This window comes from Pyricularia pennisetigena, chromosome 6 (assembly GCF_004337985.1).
Source record: "Pyricularia pennisetigena strain Br36 chromosome 6, whole genome shotgun sequence".
NCBI classification, from domain to species: domain Eukaryota; kingdom Fungi; phylum Ascomycota; class Sordariomycetes; order Magnaporthales; family Pyriculariaceae; genus Pyricularia; species Pyricularia pennisetigena.
In genome coordinates this window covers 576,876-590,637 of record NC_043744.1, presented here as the reverse complement: position 1 = coordinate 590,637, position 13,762 = coordinate 576,876, and the positions used below count along the sequence as shown (strand labels likewise).

At 50.4% G+C, this 13,762-nt stretch overlaps 6 protein-coding genes across 6 annotated transcripts; 2 read left to right on the top strand and 4 right to left on the bottom strand.

The window, feature by feature from the left end:
• Positions 1-290: 290 nt before the first annotated feature.
• On the top strand, positions 291-2,223 carry PpBr36_04057 (uncharacterized protein; the record flags this gene model as incomplete). Its single annotated transcript, XM_029891223.1, has 3 exons — positions 291-959; positions 1,057-1,315; positions 1,409-2,223. 3 exons carry the CDS (start codon positions 291-293, stop codon positions 2,221-2,223), a joined length of 1,743 nt encoding a protein of 580 aa, XP_029750515.1.
• Positions 2,224-2,869: 646 nt separating this feature from the next.
• On the bottom strand, positions 2,870-3,750 carry PpBr36_04056 (uncharacterized protein; the record flags this gene model as incomplete). Its single annotated transcript, XM_029891222.1, has 2 exons — positions 2,870-3,318; positions 3,402-3,750. The coding sequence occupies 2 exons, from the start codon at positions 3,748-3,750 to the stop codon at positions 2,870-2,872; spliced, it is 798 nt and encodes a 265-aa protein (XP_029750541.1).
• Positions 3,751-5,875: 2,125 nt separating this feature from the next.
• Positions 5,876-5,995, bottom strand: PpBr36_04055 (uncharacterized protein; the record flags this gene model as incomplete). Its single annotated transcript, XM_029891221.1, has 1 exon — positions 5,876-5,995. The coding sequence occupies one exon, from the start codon at positions 5,993-5,995 to the stop codon at positions 5,876-5,878; it is 120 nt and encodes a 39-aa protein (XP_029750513.1).
• Positions 5,996-8,023: 2,028 nt separating this feature from the next.
• On the top strand, positions 8,024-8,626 carry PpBr36_04054 (uncharacterized protein; the record flags this gene model as incomplete). Its single annotated transcript, XM_029891220.1, has 1 exon — positions 8,024-8,626. The coding sequence occupies one exon, from the start codon at positions 8,024-8,026 to the stop codon at positions 8,624-8,626; it is 603 nt and encodes a 200-aa protein (XP_029750514.1).
• A 661-nt stretch (positions 8,627-9,287) lies between these two features.
• Positions 9,288-10,458, bottom strand: PpBr36_04053 (uncharacterized protein; the record flags this gene model as incomplete). The annotated part of the gene is made up of 2 exons (XM_029891219.1): positions 9,288-10,135; positions 10,209-10,458. Coding segments are annotated over 2 exons (1,098 nt in total), but the record flags the coding sequence as incomplete, so codon positions are not given.
• A 1,756-nt stretch (positions 10,459-12,214) lies between these two features.
• Positions 12,215-13,303, bottom strand: PpBr36_04052 (uncharacterized protein; the record flags this gene model as incomplete). Its single annotated transcript, XM_029891218.1, has 1 exon — positions 12,215-13,303. One exon carries the CDS (start codon positions 13,301-13,303, stop codon positions 12,215-12,217), a length of 1,089 nt encoding a protein of 362 aa, XP_029750529.1.
• Between the last annotated feature and the right edge of the window lie 459 nt (positions 13,304-13,762).

The window sequence follows — 13,762 nt, the reverse complement described above, 5'->3', positions numbered from 1 at the left end:
GTAGGCAAAGTATACAAATAGATGCAGTAAAAAAAAAAAAAAAAAAAGGAAAAAAAAAAAGCACAACCCACGACCAACGAACTTGTCAGGCAGCAAACCACTTGCACACAAACAGAACAAGTCCCAAAGAACTTTTCCCTTTACCTTGAACCACCAATAGCTTCTTTCTTTGGGTTTCACTCTGCCAAGAGACACGTTACGACCTCTGCCCTTATCAAACCCTCGTGCGTTCTTCATCTTATTCCTGCCATCATATCCCATTCAGCCCAGTCTCAACTCACTCAATCAAAATGGACTCATTTGGTCAAGACACCAACGCCCGCAGCAACATTCACGATGACCCAGATCTCTGTCGCCTTATCCTCACCGCAGCCTTAGCCGGTCGGCCACTTGAGATTCGAGAGTCAAACATACCCAATGCTGGCTCCGGCCTCTTCACCACTGCCGCCATCCCCACCGGCGTCGAAATCTTCCGCTCGTCCCCCATCATCAATGTGCGAGACCCCTCGGCTCGCCATGTCTGCGATTGGTGTTACACCACGACGCCCTCGGGCATCGACAATCTCGGCGCCATGGCAGCTGAACAGCTCGGCGCCACATTACTCATGCCTCCCAAGCCAGTCGCCATGTTGCTCTGCAGTGGATGCAAGGTAGGGCGCTATTGTTCACGGGCATGTCAGAGGAACGCCTGGAAGGCCTTCCACAAGCTCGAATGCAAGGCTGTGCTGAGCGAAGCGCCAGCCATGGGACCGACCACGTTAGCCATGTATCGCCTGCTGCTGCTCAAGAAGGACGGCCGGTTCACCGAGAGACAATGGAAGGCGTTGATGAAGCTCGAATCGCACTTTGAAGAGCAGGACGAGGACTTGAGAAACGACATCCTTGCAAAGGTGCACGATTGGGGACGTAGGATGGGTACAGAGGTTGACTTTATGACTGTCTGGGAGCTGCTGTGCATCGTGGGTTTTACTCACCTCCCAAGTCCTTTTGGTTCACTGCTTTTCCCAGCTCATCTAGCTTCCATACTCGAGCCTGCTAACGACACTGTCTCGGTAGATCTTTACCAATAGTATGAATATCCGTCCTGCCGAGGCGGATGTCTCCTTCGGCACTAGCTTGGATCTTGTCGTGTCCATGATCAACCACGATTGCAGCCCTAATGCGCACGTCTTCTTCGAGGGCAGTAAGATTCGTGTCCGCTCGCTCAAGGCCATTGATGCTGGTGGCGAAATCACTGTGTCCTATTGCGACCCGCGACTGGATGTGCTGCTGCGAGAGGAGATTCTTCGCCAGACGCAGTTTTTCCACTGCCAGTGTATGTGACCGCCCTTGGGACCCCAATCGAGTTCAAGTATGCGTGGAAGTGATCACCAACTAACGCCGGGATGTTTGTTGCTTTCCGACACAGGCACCACATGTAAAAGGGAATACAATGAGCACCTCGAGGCTTGCGGGGCTGCAACTGAGACAGATGCGGTCCGTCGATGTGAGGTAATTTTGGACCAGCAAAAGACCATGTTGCAAGTCGCAGGTAATTGCACTTCTGGCTTCTACTCGGTCCTCAAGAGCAGCGAGGCTGCCAAGACCGAGATGGTGTCACAGTTTGCTGCCTCCGTTGAGACCATCACCAAGTCCGGATACGGCGGCCATGCCTGGCCAGCCCACGTAGAGCCGCTGCCCAATGTCCACATGACAATGGCGGGCATGTTCAAGGCCAGTTTCAGCTACGTGCCCGCCCTCAAATATGCTCTCACCGGGTGCCTCATGGCTAGGAGGCGGTGCGGACCACCGTTTGTCCAGGATCTTTTCGAGCTGGTGCGAATCCTTGTTCAGACTTGCAATGAGCCCGAAGATGGGATGCCTTTTACTGTGCAGAACTTCCCGACCAAAAAGGAGCTGCAGATGCTGACGATGGGATACATGGTAATCCTGTGCCAGGCGGTAAGGCTTGCCTTTGGTGCTGACTGTCGCTATACGCTGACGGTGTGGGCATGGGCAAGGACTTTTATGGGCGCTGGGGCCGGAGGCGTCCCTGCGTTGGGGCAGAGTGTGTTTGAGGAACAGTTCGGAAAAGTGCAGAGGAAGTTGACTGCCTGGGCTGGGATCGACAGACTGTTGGTTCTGGGCGATCGGAGGCAGCTAGTGGTTACTGTGGTCGACGTAATCAAGGCTTTCGAGACCTGTGCAGTCAAGCCGGGCATCTTGAGTCCAGCTGGCAAATGAGCCTTGGGGCATGGGGGAGAGGATTGAAACGTTGACTACCAAGGTTCCCCCCTAAAGAGTCGACTAAGCCACTCAGCCATACAAAATCACGGTCGAGTGAACAGTCTACCCCAGGATATGTCAAGAGCTGGGATAGGGGGGAAAATGCCCTTCAATCTTTTGACCCAGGCCGAGTTTAAGATTTCGATATATGATTATGTTGCGTTCGCGTTAAGCATTATAAAGCAGCACCGACTAGTTTAGTTCAAATAATCATCACAATTTGCATCAGGGACGTTGGTGTTTTTTTTTTTTTTTTTGTTAAGATGATCCTGATGATATTGACAACACAAACACCTCTTTTATCTTTATATATATTGTACAAATTTCCCGTGGTTTCGGGTCCGTAATCCCAAACCAGGGGGGGTATATGAACAAATGAAACTCAAGCAACCGTCAACTCCAGAGTCCGCTGCTTTCTTCGCTTTTGATGTGGGAATGCGTGAAAGCCCATGTGTCTATCCTCGATCCTCCCCGTCCTGTAGACCCCGTATCCGCAGGCGGAAAAAAAAGAAACAAGGGAACGAAATCAGAAAAAAAGAAAAAACACCAATCCACCTCATCATTTTGTCTTCTTGTCAAGAAAGGACCAGCCAGTCCAATCTCCTTACTCCTCGTCATCCTCAATGTCCTCCTCGGTCTCGATCATAGCCCGCTTCATGACCTTGCGCAGGAGAGCCTCGCGGCGGACAATGTCGCGAGCAAGGGCCCGGCGAGCCAGAGCCTGAGCGTTGCGGCGCTCAGCGCCAGCGGGAGCAGTGCCGTTGCGACCGGCACCAGCTCCGGCACCGGCACCTGCACCGGCCATCTGGACAGGAACGATACCGCCAAAGGGACCAGCGCGAGCGCCGTTCTCACAGCGGACAAGGCAGACGTTCTCTTGACCAGCGACGGTACCAGTGCATGTTTGGGAAGCAGGGATAGAGGCGACAAGAGGGAAGTCAGTCTGGGCACCGTCCCGGTTGCGGGAGTTGCGGCCCGGAACCTGGGTGGCAACCTGGATGGAGGTCCACTGAGCTGCAGTGCCGTCCGAGTTGATCTTGCAGGTGTAGGGGCCTAGATGTGGGTTGAAAAGCACGAGTTAGTAAACCTAGACAATGTAATAAAAATAGCTAGCCCGGTAGGAAACAGCAACTAACCGGCACCGTCACCGTTGACCTGGTGAAGGGTCATCTCGAGTTTACCACCAGCGGAAACCTGAGGAAGCTCGGAGCCAGTCTCAGCCATAATGGCCTGAGTACCGGCCTGGACGTTGTTGGTGCCTCCGGCGAGGGTCTCGCCGACAGTCTCCTTGGAGGCACCACGGAAGCGGGTGGCATCCTGCTGGAAGGGGTTGCGTCGGGTTCCGTCACGGGGAGTGGCAGTGTCGACACCGAGAGCCATGCCAACACCGCCAGCGTCGCCAACGGCGTTGATGATGGCAGCGTGGCCCGAGACGAGCTCGGCACCAGCGAGAAGGATGGAAACAATGGTGGCCTTGGCGAACATTTTGGCGGGAGATTTGTTTGTTTTGTTTTGTTGAGGAGATGTGAGGAGTAATAGGTTTTAAGGTCTGTGATGTTTCTCGGAAACAATGGACAAGTTGATTATCGAAGATAGGTGTAGAATAGAAAGGCACCGGGCCAAATGGGGTGGAACAGAACGGGGAAGTCGAGAGGACTGGAGAGTAGAGTTGAGGAGTTGATGTCGATGAGGATGATGAGAAGAGAAAGGGAAAAACAACATCTACACGGCGTAGCAAAGGTCTCTATATATAGAGATCGTGAGGATGAGGCCCTCTCACCTTGGAGGTGAAAGATACGTGGTAATACGGCAAAGACTTTGCCTTGTGCCAAGCAAATACGACCAATCTTGCTGAGTGAAACCAAGACCAGGGGTCCAGCTGTAGGCAGGAGGCGTTGTATCGCCATCTCCTTGAGCGTTCAGACAGTGGAGAAACGAGGCCCAGCTAGCTAGCAAACATGGTGATATCTGGGCATGCTGGGGGTCACGGATCTGGACGGCTTGTGCAACCATACAACATTGATCGGTATAATGGAGAGCCGGGTTATCCGGACGGTCCACCGGGCAGGGCTTGATGGACCGGCCTACCCGAGTGAGTGACTGACTGACTGACTGAGTGACTATCAAGGGTTCATGGCGGCGACCCCGCGAAGATCCAAACAAGAGGTGATCATTTACAAACAAGGAGAGCGAACGGGCCGCTGCATGTCAAGCATGTCAACGGATGGGGATGGCAGGGATTTGTTAGATGGTAGTATTGATGATGGCCAAGATACTGTCACCGATGGACGGGCTCGGCCGCAGGGTTGCCGGCGTGGTGACAGTTGTGGAGTTTGCGACCAGGCTGTTAAAGCAGCACAGGGGTTGGGGTTGGGGTTGGCCCTGGCACCATGATGGGTAGCCAATCGCAAATCCCTAAAGCTCATCTCAGTGGGGGAAAACTGCCCCGCTCTGCGCCAGCAGCTTTGACAGCGGCTGAACGCTCTGCCAGTGGGCCCAGTAAAAAAACCTAAGCTACTGTACTGTAGCGATCCTAATGGAACGCTCCAGGAGGGAGATCACGCCTGGTGGGGTACCACCAGGCCCCAGGAGCCAATCGCAATCCACCATACCCAATACTACAGGAGAGATATAGGGCAACACCCATGGATCCCGCGAGCAGGACACTACAACTGGTCTAGGCTGTAGAACACCTCCACTACCGGCGGCCGGATCACTTTTCTGCATATCGGCGCTATGTGGCAGTGCCCGGCGACGACGACGTCCGGACTCCTGAAAGATGGGATGAATTATTTATTGTCTTGGCCTGCAGTCCGAGCGAATACATTCACTAAATGCCTCGTATAATGACTGCAAGCAAACGTGATGGGAATATGGCCTCACATCCAGGCAGGGACAGGCCGAGCGATGCGGATATGCTGTTTCCATGGAAAGCTCAACAAGGTATCTTGGAAGCATGATTTGGCCAAGGAACTTGTTCACAGCGCTCGTTTTTTGTTTTGTTTTGTTTCCTTGGACATGGTGCACCATGTACTTTCAGCACTTGTAGCTGGCTTGGATAGGAACTGGTGACACTTTTGATACGGTACACGTCACCGTCTTCACTACAGCTCTGTCGTCGATTTAAAACACACAAGTTATGTTGTGCTCGAATTTTTTGAGCAAGAAAGAAAAAAAAAAAAAAGCCCCAAATTGAATGAGCCGGGCGGCTAATTGATTGACAAAGAGCTAGAAAATCCTGACGCCCATCAATGGGGTTGATTACCCTTGGTGGCCACGGTACATGATCCTCAAGACGCTCGAGGTGCTCTCATAATTGGAAACTTAGATGCCATGACTATGGCGATCTGAGAACCTAATTCGGAGAGCGATTCGCGGTCGACGCGGAGTTGCTGGGGGTGGATGTCGTAGAATTTTAGGCGTGCTCGTTTGTTTGATCAGCCAGGGTTGTTGGGCGTCAGTCGGTTTCAGGATCAGCCAACGCATGAACTGTCAAGAGTCACGCAAGCAAGATATAATGGAGAAGAAAAAAAAACAAACTGTCAAAGCTACTTTCAACCCCCGCCGGACACACCGAGAAAAAGCTTGTCTCGTTTGGCGGGAAACAAATTCAATCTATCAAACGGGGGTGCCTAACCACGGTAGGCTGAGGAACTACAGTCCGACTCGGGCTATGATTTCTAGATCGGGATAGGCGCTTGCGAGGCGAGACTCCACCCAGCCACACCATCGTCGGCAAGGCCAACAGCCGGTGACTTTGACGTCGACAAGACTTTAAACAGGCAGGTTATTCTGGTATAGTATCATATAACGCACATTATCGAGTCATTTTACTAGGCAATAGTTGATATCCCTTCCTTGGCTTCGCTCAGTGGCGGAGCTCGTAAACCCCTCTTTACCAAACCCCGATATCTCTTGAGTAGGTGTCCATCCAGAGAATAGACGATACCTTCCCCTTGAGTAGAGGCCTCACCTGCGACAAGTGTCAAGTTGATAGACGCGATGTCTTGGGACTTATCCGAAGGGAGCCGCGCCGTCACACGAGCTTCAGCAGCCTTCCCACCCCTGAGGCACAACGAGTCCAGACGTACTCCCGCTTGATACTAACTACTCCCAAAACACTATGCGCCAAGTTTCGTGCCTCTCTGGATTCTCAGAACATCATATAGTCGACTGTCATCTCTCTCTTTCCCTCTCCCCAACAAAGTTATTGCCTGTGTTTCATGCCCAATCATCAATGCAGACCAGGCTTCACGGCTTAGAAGATCGTGACCATTTCTTCTCTCAAAAGAGCGGTATAGATGGGCCCGCAAAGATGACAAGGGTTTGACGATGGAAGAAAGATTTGGATCTTATTACACAATCGTTTGAATAGATCCCCGGGGGTCGCTTTGCCACAACCCAGAATATACGTATTTGGTTTAGGGTAACGTATCCCCAGGAGGTATATTTAAGCGTAAAACTCAGAAATGTTAGACTTGATCCAATGTCCTTAATCCACTTATGCGGAGGTGTCTAGCGAGAACTAGTCCACGGGCAGGTCCCTTTGATGTAACTGAGGTGCTCTGGTCTTTTCGGTTACTATACCGCATCGACATGCATACTGGCAACTTCAGATGAGAAAAAAAAGTATACTCAACCTTCGAATTCCACCTATTTCTTTCATGTATACGAGAATGCAGTATGTATAGTTAGTTGGTTGGCTCAAGAAAGAAGACAAGACAGAAGCCGTAATCGAGGAGATCCAAAAGCAATTAAGAAACATCTGTTTAATAACGGCAACTCCCCCGATTGCATGATCACTGTAGACGATCGTCGTGTCTCCATACTTTCTAAATCGAATTCTACATGCGCGTAGTACTCATGCACCAGATCCAATTTAATAAAACCACGAAACTAATACTCCAAAAATATGTTTACGATGCGATGATCAAAAAAATGGATCAAATTAAAAACTGGTGGATCGTGTGCAAAAAAAGAATCGACAACGACAAGATTCGAACTTGTGCGGCCGAAGCCATCAGATATGCTCTAGGAGGAGCTCTTACGCTACCCCCATTCGAGTCTGACCCATTAACCACTCTGGCACGTTGCCTTGAGAATTATTTCCTATCTTTAATGTTTATATAGTGTATGATTGTTCCTTGCAGGGTCAACTTGTAGCATTGGTGCTTAATGGTGGGGGCCAACCAGTCTGCTGTATGTTTCTTCAACAAAGACAGCAGACACAACTTCAACAGTTATATTAATATGTATTTCGTTGGATGAAGCTGTCGCTGCAGCAGAATGGTTCGATGCGTCAAATACGGGTTAAGCTATGGACAGTTTTTTTTTTTTTTTTTTTTTTTTTTTTTTTTTTTTTTTTGGGTAACCTACGTAAAATTCGTCAAGACTTTGGATGTTGAGGGGGAAATAAGTAGTTAGTAGAAAAACCCAACAACGTCATTTTTATTTTACTCTCGTGCCAAAGAACATCCTGTTTTGCAAGATGAAGTTATTTGGTGTAAAAGTTTTTTTTTCACTCACTTGCCCGTTTCGCACTTTACTGCAACCGCCGCCTCTACTGACCATGTCCTCATATTTGCTCACAGTGATGTAGAATTCTTTGGATCCATCATAGTCCCACCAGCATTAATCCACACACCCGCACACTCTTGTGCACCTTGAAGCAGTTGATGCCTCTTTTCAATGCCAATCGCCCTTGTCCCTCTCTACCATTCTTTACTCAAAATAAATCGCCGCTTAAACCAATAATACGATGCCCGTGGATTTTGACAAGCGAGAATACTGGCACGAGCGGTTTTCTTCGGAGACCAAGTTTGAATGGCTCATCACATCTGAAAGCTTCATGGCCATACTAGAGCCCCTGCTCTCACAGCTACCCAAGAGCTCGCGGATCCTGCAATTGGGTTCTGGGAACAGTGATTTGCACAATCACTTGCGGGCTCGCGGCTTTTCCAATGTCACAAACATTGACTACGAGCCGTTGGCCATTGAACGGGGTAGACAGCTGGAGAATTTGGCGTTTGGGGATGTCATAATGAACTACCTCGTCGCTGATGCCACCAGGATTGACCCGACGCACCTCTGCAGCAAAGGCCGGTTCGACTTGGTCATCGACAAAAGCACCGCCGACGCCCTTTCTTGCGGCGGCAATGAGGCCCTCATGGGCATGCTGCGCGGAGTTAAGGAGTGTTTGGACGCCGAACATGGGAAATGGGTGTCAGTCAGCTATTCTGAGCACCGCTTCAACCTGGATGGCAATCCCTTCCATATTAATATTATGCATAAGATTCCCACGCCAAAGCGGCTCGAAACCGATCCCGACATTTTCCACTGGTGTTACATGTTAAGTCCTTGAGCAAGCGCATCCAGGGGGTATTGATGGTCATCGCCTACCTACTAGACACAAAGTTGGCACCGTAATATAGTCTCAGCGCAGCCAAGCATTTTTCGGTACCATTGGTGGGCAAAATGTCTGGACCGCTTAATCCAAAATGAACTTCATCGGGGTTTGTGCCCCAAAGAAACCTGTCGAGAGACTTCAACGCAGATGCCATGCTCTTTCGGCTTCACTTGACGGCGTGACGGCCTGCAAAGAGCGGCTAAGAGGATGAAATACGCCAAAAATCTACTTGATGGGTGCTTGGGAATCGAAAAGACCCCTCAGGGGATCTGAAGATCAAGGGTTAGGTTGCAATAGACAATAGTGCAAATTTATATTAGAATATAGCAAAGCTGAGCACTTAACTACATTGAGATCTTTCAGATGGGAACTTATAATCCCCACCATTTTGTTCCTCCTCACTTGTCTGTGTCTCCTTCCAGAGATTCCCCAAAGCTATCTCATTTGTGTTTCATGTATGAGTCCTTTTTAGCATAATATAGAAGCAAGGTTATTTGCAATCATAGATGAAAGAACAAAGAAAGGTGCTTAGTGACCGCTTCTGTCGCATCATCCTCCGATGTGCTTCATTAAAACATTCGACGCCTGTCTCATCATGTCATGCTGCCTGGACGCGCTAAAAGCCGACAGGACGGCCTCCAGCCAGAGCCCAGTACTTGCTCATCAAGACGGGGAGATCTTCCCTAAGCAACTTATCAGGTACCCATGTTGTTCCCCGGTAGCCACAGTACTCCACTTCAACGAGTAGCACCGCTTTGGGAGGCTTTGCTGATTTTAACTTATTCGGCATCAACTTGATCTTTTTGCTCTTAGGCGCGGAGCCCTCACAGGCGTCGTTCGGTCTTGCGTCATAGCGGTGTAGGGCAAAAACATCGTTCTCATGGCCAGTGCCGCGTAGCTCCTGGAGGCGGCCTCCAGGGATTGTATCCCAGTAATCTAGGAGAAGGTCCCTGGCATCGGCGTGTATGATAGCCTCGGGCTCCCATGAGTTGGGAAGGTGGTGATCCTGTCCCCATTTGGCCAAAACCTCGATGCCGATGCCTTGGACGCAGCGGTGACCGACAATAGCTTCTATATGAAAATGAGGGCCACTTTTGGCCTCAAGTTCGCACGGATCTACCATCTCCTCATCCAGGACCGATGCGTAGATGACGGCTCTTGCATCGGCTGCAGTCTCGGCGTCGTTGAGAGCAGTAACAGTACCGACCGGTGCGAAGCCAGCAGGATCGATTTTGCCATTCCCAGTACCATTCGTGACGATCTGTCTGGCTGTGATCACCTCACTTACTGGCGTGTTGTTAATGTCGAGTGTCTCCTGCTCTGAGGACCCGCCATTATTTTCGATGTCGAACCGAGTAGACGATGGTTGCGGCTTTGGGACTGGTGCATTTTCATCGTTGGTCTTCCTGGAGGCTTTACGTCTGGCAGCCGATGGCGCAGGGAACATTTTGGATACACCAGTCCCTTGCAAGAAGTTAGCCGTCGCCTGCGTAACGGATCAGATGTGGGATGTGCCTCATCAGTCACAACATCGTACCTGTGCCGTATTTCTTGGGCGTGATATCGGCATTACGTTTAAGTATGGTGTTGATATCAGGAAGTGAGGAAGACGTGGCAGGGTTTCGTAGGTGTTTCGATGCAGCTGGCGACAGTGTCTGCTGAGCATTGTGCGGTTCAATGGCTACTGTTTGGCTGTGCACCTCGCCTCCTTCAACACCAGGCAATGAAGAGATTGGTGAGGTTGACGGCTGACTTGCCGTTTCTGCCTCCGAATCTGCCATGTTGCACCTGAGTAGTTTTCTGTTGGTTAGTACCAGTATAGAATATGGTTGATGGAGCTGATACAAAAGTCAAAGACTTGGATTAACTATGGCAAACAGACTCTGGATCGCAGTTGGCGGCAAGGTGGGTAGGTCAACGTGAGTCCAGGTGGTCTGCTTTGGATTCGATCGAAATTTTGTGCTGTGACTGGGGCAGACGCAAAGGGAAGGCCCGTTGTTGTTGGTATTCTTGCACGTGCCTTCCCTGGTACATCATCATGGAGCGATATGATGTGATGTACCTGCCCTTTCGATTAGTGGCAGCACCTGCCCAGTTTTGAGGTTTGGGTGTTACTGTTATGTCTAATGTTTAAATCAGTCGCCTTCTGTACATTCTTCAAACACATTCGGGTTCCTATACCAAGTGGCCATGGTCAAGCACTGCTATTCACAGTGGGCTCCAGGAGATACCTACCTTATCTTGGATAAGGATTTACCTAGGTACCTCCTTACCTTATCCAAGGCGAGATCACTCAGCTAAAGTCAGATCGGGAGTAAACTTAGGGGTTGTTTGATGGCCGAGCTATCTCTTCAGCTACCAACAACTGCTCGTTCTACGGCCAATATCCATATCAAGGTCAGACACTCTGGTTGACGTGCATTGAATGAAGTGTGTTCTTGAACTGCTCAAAATTGATAGAAAGCAACTATTGCAACTTTCCGCTTATTGACATCCGATGGTGTACCCTCCAATCCTATGGCCTGCAAGTCCGAGAGTTTCGAAAGTCAGCTGCGCATTGGGGTATTCTCGAGCATAAACCAACCATACCATAGTTTGCTCGAAGTTGCAACTTTTAGCAGACCACAGCCCAAGTATTTGCCAGGGTTGTACTTCTCATTGCAATTGAGGTTAAAATGCTATACCGAAGTGACTTTCCAGGCAAGAGAACAAGAAATAAAAACGTGTCTTCTCTTTGTTTCNNTTTTTTGCACTTTTGAAGCTGAGATATATATAACTGACAAACAGTCATGGAGTCTCTTCCCCTCAGTACCGACGCGCCTTTTTCATTATTTCAGAGACCTTTCGGTTTCTGTTGGCGGCAACCTACCACCACAAAGACGAGCAAGATTCCATACGTATCCAATCTGATACCGATTTCCATACCTCGCTGTTTCACGAGCTGATCAGCAAAAAAGGACATGGTGTGTCAAATCGCACCTAGACCTACCTGCCAGCTCTTTACGGCATAGGGCTCGAGTAATAAACCTTCTTTCGGCATGACAGACGCTGACAAAACCGAGACCAAAAAGGTCTCGAAGACAAAAAGAGAAGGACTCGCCCCAGGCGGGGGTCGAACCCGCAGCCTTCGGATTAAAAGTCCGACGCTCTAGCCAATTGAGCTACCAGGGCTCTTGTTGATGCATCGGGTCTCATGAATTGATTATCAACAAGATGCTCCCCATGCTGTGGAATCTGACAAGACTGTACATCAGTGCATACAAGTCATTAGTTTATTCACTGAAATGATTTTTGGTAGACAAGGGTTCCCTTGTCGACCCTTCGACCAGATTGGGTTGGATTGATGAGAAATTGTACAGATGTCTGGACAACCAACCCTCTTTTCTGTCTGCGTTGCCCAAACCTAGCATCGACTACTGACTCTTTGATAGGATCTGGACTATTCAACCAGCGCTCTTGCATGACCGAGGCGAAGAAAGCAAAACTAAGTAAAAAAGGAAGCAGACAAGTGCAGATTAATTAAAAGCCTCACCAGTCGTTCATCTATTTAGCAACCATCTCTTGGATCTTCGAGGAGCCTACTTGTTCCGCTTCCCTATTCAATGCTTCGATCTCCCCACGACTATATGGGATTCCGCTCTTGGTTCTCTCCTCTGCCCTGAGTAGCTCAATCTCGCCAGGGAAGTAAATTCGATCAACTCCTGCCATCTTCTCACAACCCACAACCCTTTCATACAAGTACTTCATCCTCTCCTTGAACTCTTCCATGCCCATGAACAGATCCGGCTTTACGGCCATGATGAAGTGACCCACATCGCCCGCTCGGGACGGGTCGTAGGGGCCAGCGACGTGCCCCGCGTATGCCGAGCCGGACAAGACGCCCGAGAAGACATCCATCATCAGCGCCAGGCCTGATCCCTTTGGCCCGCCCATGGGCAGCATCACACCGCCGTTGAGCGCGGCCGCCGGGTCGTCCGTCCTGTTGCCTTGGGCATCCAGCGCCCAGTCGGTCGGAATCTTCTCGCCTCGGCGCTTGGCTTTGTGGATCTTGCCTCGCGCCGCAACGGATGGCGCCATATCCAGAATGAAAGGAGTCGGCTCCGAAGGGGCGCCGCAGGCGATGGGACTAACACCCAGCAGCTGCTCGCGCCCTCCCCATACCGGCATGGCCGGGCTTGAGTTGGTGAAAACGAGGCTCATCATGCCCGCATCCACGGCCTGCTGCACAATCCAAGCCGACATGCCAAAGTGGTTTGAATGCTTCACTGAGACCATGCCTATCCCGTAGACACGGGCCATCTCGATGGCGCTCTCCATGGCCATGTGAGCGGCGACGAAGCCGAATGCATTGTGGGCGTCGACCTGGGCGACCGCTGGTGTCACCTGCTTCAGCTCGGGAGTTGCTTTGGGATCAAGCACACCTTGCCTGATGCGCTCGACGTAAGAGGGAATGCGGTTTATGCCATGGGACTCGACGCCACGAAGGTCTGCCTGGACAAGACCTGATGCAACCACCGACGCATGGCTAGGTGGAACTCCGTGCTTTTCAAGTAACTTCTGGACGAAGTCTGAGGCTGCTTCCGCAGTTACATAGACCAAGTCATTAGCTGTGGTTGAGGCCTCGGCTGCCATAATTGCTGGTAAGGTTAGGATGCAGTATGTAAATGTCGTAGAGTACCGATGCACCGCACATCCTACGCTGGGCTTAGATCTGCTGTAGGTTGTTGAGATGTCGTCTTTGTCCGTTTGTTTTTTCCTGTCCTTCTATTTCATTACAGCCACTGACTGTTCGGGATTTCGTGATCGGCACCGAGATTCAGGCCGGACCAGCTCCATCTCATGCAAAAGGACCACAAATTAGCAATGCAGGCCAGGTAGTTTTTGCCCGGTGATGACTCCCAGTCGTGTTAGCGGGCGGGGCAGCAGGCTAAATCGAGGCGCCGAAGTCGCTGATGACAGACCGTAACTGCACGAATCAGGCGGATCGGAGCAAGTAAGTACCTCACGCTCTATTGGTAAAAAGGGAAAATATAACTCGACAAAGAAATTTTGGGGGCTACTGACCCAAGCGTAACAGCCTTTAGAACCGAA